We start from the raw sequence: 7,421 nt of genomic DNA on the forward strand, positions 1-7,421 counted from the left end.
TTGAAATATTAATAAATAATATTTAATTGTAAATTTTAAATATTTCATATTTTATAGAATAAAAATGTATTCTATACCAATTTCATTCAATAGAAAAGTTGAACAGATATAAGGTTTATGATTTTATACTTATAATAACTGTATGAATATTCATGAAAAGGAAAATAATAACTATTTGTTTAAAGTTGTTAATAATTATTACGGTTGTCTCGTCGTTGTCTGTTCCAATCCTGCCCACCATGTCCCCCATGTCCACCATGACCACCGTGTCCTCCATGGCCGCCGTGTCCACCATGTCCACCATGGCCGCCATGCCCACCATGACCGCCGTGTCCACCATGTCCGCCGTGTCCACCACCACCTTGTCGCCCGAAGTTTTGTCTGTATTGTCCTTGATTTTGATTACCTCCTCTTGGGAAAAAGTTTCCTAAAAGATAAATTAATTACAAATGTAATAAATCCATACTTTCATAAAATAAACATGTTTTTGTTAATGTTTTAATTTACCTTGCTTCATTTCAAAAATCCTTTCATTGGAATCAACAAAGTTATTAACTTTATCAGCCAGTTGCAGAGCAAGTGATTGTAACCTACTAGGTTCACTACGATGCATTACAACTGTTTGGGTGGGATCATCAAGAGAAGCCATTAACTCTTCATTAATAATCATTTTCGATATGATAGAATGAGTGGTGCTTTTTGGGAGTTCAAACATCTCAGACAAAGTCTTCATTGAAATAGAGTTATAAACATGAGAATAAGTAAACAGGTATGTGCGTAAAGATTCTTCTTTTATCAAACGTTCCAACATATCTCTGACTCTATCACTTTCATAGAACAATTCCCATACCTGTTAACACAATACTTAATTTAATAAATAATAAAAATAAAATTTAAACCTCATTAACTTATACCTTAGCATTCATTTTCTCGTTGATTATAAAATTGCGAGAGGCAGACCAATTTCCATTCCTCATTGCTTTACTAGCAGCGACTACATGTTCCCTCATTGATTCTGGAGGACCAACTAAAGACTGACGCTCACTAGAACGTAGTTGTTGGTAGAATGTTTTAGAAATCATACGCCGACGAGCATCAAATTCATGAGCTAGATTATAATTTATTATTTTAATATGCAATCAGGAAATATTTTTACATAATATTATGTTTACAAGTTTATTTAATAATATTAATTAATAATTCAATTTACCAGCCATGTATGGAATTTCAATAAGCATTGCTGATACCAGGTACACGCATTCTAAGAGTTCTAAATTAATATGCATATGGAAAGGCATTTGTCTTTGTTTTTCCACTTTTTCCTGTTCTTTGCTACGTTCGTGTTGTCTCTTTACATAAATAATATTTTAACATTACAATCAAATGATCTATTATTAGTAAAAAAAAACTATAGTATTTACTTGTGGTAGTAATCCCTGGGCTAATAACTCTTTTACTTTACCAGTCATCATTAGATCAACCAGACAGTTGTGAGCATCTTTAATGTTTCCTTGACGGAATGCACATAAGCCAATATGAGCCATGGTACGATTGTAAAGAATCTGTATTTAATTTATGTAATATAATTTAATAACCTCATAAATAATAAATATAAAGATATTAGAGTTGAGATGGTAATCAAATTGATAAAATTCTCAAATTATACTCTTAAAACCATTACTTGACTTAAATAGATTTAAAATTAACACTAAAATTGACTTGACCGTTTTAAGGAAAAAATAAATATCTTTAGAATTTAAAGACAATATTCAATTTTTTTTCCATACCAACAAAATTCTTAACATATTCAACTCCAGCGACACCAAAGAGCCACATGACCAACTAATATTTATATTATACATACCTGAGTGGCAGGATCAGAGTGTTGAATGGTTTCTTGTAAATGAGACATAAGTACCAAATCTCTTGCTTGGAACCAATTATCGTGTAAGGCATGATGATATACATGACATAAAATTGCCCTAGTTCTCAAACGATCTGTAGCATCTTTGTCATAAATGTATTTGCATAAGTTTTCCATTATTTGAACATTTGTTTTATGTGATGCAAGAATTTCTCCCTAAAATTAAATATTTATTAATACTGTTTAAATGACTAATCAATAGTTAAAATTAATGTCTATATTTGTACCTTCTTTTGCTTTAATACAAGTGGATCAAATTTGTAGTAGAGATGGTCTATTTTACGCATATAAATACGACAGACTTCCGACTCAATATTTTGGTGTTCCAGAAACAGTTGAACTTTATCAATGATGTCACAAACACGTTTTTCATCCTTCAATCTATATGTTTTTAATTAAATTTATTAAATCAAAGAAGCTGAAATTAGTTTTGATAGAATTACAAAACACTGACCTTTGAACATAATCATTGCTGTGAGGATCACATTCTTTCAAAAGTTTTGTGAATTCTTCATCTAATCGTTCAACAATTGTAAGCACACATCCACGTACCCTAAAGGTCGCCTTGTCCAATGTCTCAGCATCTTCCGCTACCGATTCTCCGATAAAGATTGTGTCTTTAACTGGGAGAATCAAATCCAGAAGTTCAACAATACAATCCAATAATCTAAAATAAATTAATGATATTTTAATATTCAACAATAAATTAATTAGTTATAAAATGATTAACGTACTTGCTCCAAATTTCTGGCTTCATAGCATCAGAAACTTTCGGATTGTAATCAAAAATAGAAGAAATAATTGACATCTTTATTTTTACTCTTAATCCTAGTCCTAAACTATGAGCTTCTGATACCAATAACAATTCATGTAACAGTTCAATTTGTTCTCTTCGATCTGTACGCTTCTTTCCTCGGGCGGCAACTACTTCTATTAATTTACGTAAAACAGCCTCTGGAGTAATTTCTACATCTTTTGCAAACATTTTTGGTTTTTCCTAGAGTTCATAACAAAAATAAAAATTAAGCAAAAACAAATTATTAAAAGTAGAACTCGGAACTTTTTCGGAACATGTATTTATATATATTAATAAATATTTAGTTTTTAGCTAGGTAGAAATTTAGGCATAATTTTTTATTTTTGGTTAAGCCTTGAAACAACATTTTTTATATTCCTAAATATAAAAATTTAAATGTACCAAATAGGTACAGCAATTAGTATTAATCATGTTATTATATATTTGCATGAATAATTAGATTGTTTTTACTGGACTGATTAATTGTTCAATTCTTGGTATAGTACAATTCAAAATATAGACAACGCAATATTATGTGGTGGCTCTTTATTTTTAAATTTTTTAAATCAATGATTTACTAACATAATATGCATTAATATGTTTAAAAACCTTTAAATATGCAAAAGCATGTAAACTTAGGCAAATATGCAAAAATATGCAATATACATTTTTGTATTTAGATTGTATGTACTACGAAACGAATTGGTATCGAATCAGATTTTTAATATGCAGCCTCCTAAGAAATAATCAAATGCATAAAGTTTGAAGCCTTGATTATAAGTAATAAAATTTGTTCCAATTAATATTCACTTACATATAGGATATTAGGCCCTTTGTTTACTGTCTGCCATTCAGAACCACTTCCATCATCTTCTTGCCTTATTTTTTTAATTTTTTTTACGCGGTCCTTTTTCCTATCTTTCTTTTCGTCGTCATCTTTGTCCGTTGATCTATTAGTAAAATATTTATGGTATAAAAATGGGAATAGTTATAAGCATAAATAATCAAAATAAACTTACTTTTTTAAAAACCGTTCTCTTATACTTTGATATTGACCTTCATCTTCACTACTTGAAGAAGAGCTCTCAGAGTCACTACCCCAATCAAAAGAATCATCACTGTCAGAATCACCAGCGGCTTTTGGTACCTAAATTAGAAATAAGTTATAGTAAAATTATAAAAAGTAGTATCATTAATTGTAAAATAAGTGAATTAAAATTAAATAAGAAAATCCTAACCTTGGGTATTTTTTCTTCTGTTTTCTTAAAAGACGCAGCTGGAACTACATCTTCACTTTCATCAGAATCTACATCTTCATCTTCTTTTTGATCTTCATCTTGGTCTGGGAGTTCAGGATTTTCTCTGAATTTAGCTAAATCACTCTCAAAATCTTTAACATACTTCCTAAATTTTTGTCTAAGGGATGCCAAACTTTTAGAGTTATTTTTTGATAAGTTTTTACGTCCTACTCGATCATCCCAGACATCATTAATAAAATCTTCCATTTCAACTAAGCAGCGAACAAAAAACCGTGGAGCTATTCCATTTTCTTCTTTCAATATAACTGCATTGAATGCTTTAGTGTATGCACGGGTGAGTTCTTCAAAGCCTATAAACAGATTAATGGTATACTAAGATTCTTAGTTTAAAGGTTTATATTAACTTACTGGTCAGCAAGCTACTCATATCTTTGATTTTCTTATGATTTCTAATCTGTTTGATTGTCATAGTCAACTCTTCATATCTCTTTTCTTTGAGTGACCGTACAATACGTTTTGTGTCTTCTTCATCATCACTGAACTACAATGAAAGAACAATAGTTGGTAAATTACTAAAAGTTTGTACACACAATTAATTTTTACTTTAGTTATTTTCAGGGTTCAAAAAACCCTGACCCGGTTGGGTTAAATGGGTTTTAATAATTTTCAAATGAATGCCGATTCCTGACACTTTTTTACTAGGACAGTTCCCAAAATATTAAAGCTTAAGACATATACCTACTGCTTATTTAAAATTAAATATAACTAATTACCTATAAGTTATAACTATTACATTTAAGAAACTTATAAAGAAATATTAAAAGTTTTGGTGTGCCTACCTATATAAAATTATACAGTTAATTTGTTTATTACTAATACCAGTAAACATTAAAAAGTGTTTATAAGTTGTTTTATTATTATTACTTAATTTGTATTGTTTATTGTTATGAGTTTAAAACTTTAAAATAAATTGTTATTAAGAAAAGTAAAATTATAATATTAAATGTTTTTGTTTTTATTGTTACTAAAAAGTAATAGAAATAAATAGGCATGCAGTTTTAAGTTTGTTAATTTTTTGTTTGTTGTGTTTTTATTTGCTGGGTTTTTTTACTGGGCCCAGTACTTTGAACCCTGGACTTATTTTGTTTAGCTATAAAAATTTAATAAATTTACCTGTAATAAATTTAAGTTAAAAATATGTGTAGTATAATTTAAGAAAGTAGGTTGTTATTTTTTTTTTTAATGAAATTGAAGTTTCAAATTTGTTGAAATTATCTATAATAACATAACAATAGTTTTCTGTAAATGCATTTTTTTAATCTAGAAGACGTAACAGAAATATAGTTTTAAAAATGTGATTATTCATCTCAGAATCTTGGCATTAAACTAACAAATTCAAATAATAACCATTATTAAGCGCACTAAAAAGATAAAACTTCTAAAATTTTCTTGTACGAAATTTCAAATTTTTGATATACAGTGAAACTTCCATATAACGAACTTCCATTTAACGAAATTTTCTGTTTAACGAAATATTTTTAAGAATTATGACCTTCATTGTTAATTACACGTACATTTATCTCCAAATAACGAATCTGATGTTTCTATATAACGAAATAATTATTCGATAAAAACCAGTTTTTGTAAATGTTGTCACTATCAAATTGATAGTTTATGTCATAGTTCTAAAATTGTACATGAACAATGTACCCGATAAAGATAAGACACCGAAGGTAGGCAAACTGATTAATTTTACTGTAGTACACTTCAGCTCCAATATTGGTGCAAACGAGTATACATTCTTTCGTTTTCTCTTTGTCCATACAAAAAAAATGTCAAAACGTACCTAAATGTTTATCCATCGCCGATAAATTTGAAATTTTGATGTAAAACTTGACGATATAGAAACTTTTTACGAAAGAAGGAATATTTTCAAAAATAATAAGCAAACAAAACTTACTTATTATTTCTTTTAAATTATATTTAAGGTTAAAAATTAAATTAAACTGTAATATGATATTTGATGTTGTTTTTACATACATACGGTATACATAATAAAAAAATAATAAAAAAAAAGTTGAAAAAAATACGTAATTCTATTTAACGAATTCCTCTATATAACGAATTTTTTTTGCTGCTTATTCGACTTCGTTATATGGAAGTTTCACAATAGGTACCAATATAAAAAATAATTTATACTTCTTAATGTTCAAAATCTAAATTTTCCTAACAAAAAAAAATTATCTACAAGTTTAGGATAAGTTTATTTTATGTAGTATACAAACTTAGAAGTGGTATAAGTACTAGATTTATATAAAATTTAAAATTAAAACTGTAAATAACCAACTATTAGCATCAACTAAAATTAAGATATTTTTGTGTCATATTTTTTCAAAAATTAAGTTAACCATACCTATTTACAAGTATTTTGAAAATGGTAAAATATTTAATGCTTTCGGGCTTAGATTGAAGTAGTTGTTTTAATATCAAATTTCAACAATATTGTATTTTTATTCAAACTTCAAAGAATATTATTTTACTTAAAGAAATTAACCTACATAAGAAAATATAATAAAAAGTTTCTAATGAATGCAATGGGCAAAATGTAGATAGGTACATTCAATTAATAGTATATATTAATTGTTATCAACTATTAGATATAACATTTAGAAAAAAATATATTTTGTAGTCTAGTATGAGTAACCACTACAGTAGACAATTTTGAGTGATGTACCCAAAACATTTTTGTAACAATTTAAGTAAATATTTATCGGTATTATATTAATTTAGTGTTCAGCATAGTATTAAATATTTATGAAAGTTACTTACTGTGAAATTCGCTGTTGGTTGGCGTATAATCTGTTCTTCCTCGGACGATGTATCGGACTCGGAATCCGAGCCGGTTGCGAAGAATCTACTCATAATTGATAACTATGGTATTAAATCTGAAAAGCAAATCTGAAATCACCTCTTATAAGAAATACGGCAAAAGTTTTAAATAAACACAAATGAAATGTATAATACCTAAATGTACCAAAAACGTGGAGCCGTAAAAACACGCAGGCGAAATTGCAACTTGCAAGTACAGACGTACAGTGATTAAAATATGCAATGGTGGGGTCTAGTCACTGATGATCCGTGTTCCGTGAGCGTGGATGCGGTGCGGTGATGTTGATAAACAATATCACACCACGCCACGCCGCAGTGTAGCCAAAATAAAATAACAGTATGTGAAGGACGGTGTCAAAATTATTTCTAGTTTTTACCGCCATCCCGTATTTTCATAAAAATTTACAGAAATATTAATGATATAAATATTAAATATATAATCGTGAACCTTATCCTTTAATAATCTAATGTTTATTGGTATAATTAATGAATAATACTGAGTAGGTACTACAATAGTCAATAATGCCTATGATTTCTAGATTATAGTTTCGTT

General features: G+C 28.3%; 1 protein-coding gene across 2 annotated transcripts; it reads right to left on the reverse strand.

Annotated features, from left to right (window-relative positions):
* On the reverse strand, nucleotides 1–7,134 carry LOC132948661 (eukaryotic translation initiation factor 3 subunit C). Of its 2 annotated transcripts, none has more exons than XM_061019235.1 (15): nucleotides 7,004–7,134; nucleotides 6,809–6,937; nucleotides 4,388–4,520; nucleotides 3,959–4,329; nucleotides 3,740–3,867; nucleotides 3,535–3,670; nucleotides 2,659–2,921; nucleotides 2,379–2,591; nucleotides 2,152–2,305; nucleotides 1,865–2,080; nucleotides 1,422–1,562; nucleotides 1,211–1,349; nucleotides 915–1,108; nucleotides 508–850; nucleotides 1–427 (listed from the first exon to the last, which is right to left on the reverse strand). In XM_061019235.1, the coding sequence occupies exons 2-15, from the start codon at nucleotides 6,899–6,901 to the stop codon at nucleotides 189–191; spliced, it is 2,763 nt and encodes a 920-aa protein (XP_060875218.1). In that variant the 5' UTR covers nucleotides 6,902–6,937; nucleotides 7,004–7,134; the 3' UTR covers nucleotides 1–188. The 2 variants fall into 2 exon arrangements, with proteins under 2 accessions (XP_060875218.1, XP_060875219.1); XM_061019236.1 differs by having other exon boundaries at nucleotides 6,809–6,924; nucleotides 7,004–7,104.
* Nucleotides 7,135–7,421: the final 287 nt, after the last annotated feature.

The sequence above is a fragment of the Metopolophium dirhodum genome, chromosome 7 (genome assembly GCF_019925205.1).
Source record: "Metopolophium dirhodum isolate CAU chromosome 7, ASM1992520v1, whole genome shotgun sequence".
In the NCBI taxonomy this organism is placed as follows: Eukaryota; Metazoa; Arthropoda; class Insecta; order Hemiptera; family Aphididae; genus Metopolophium; species Metopolophium dirhodum.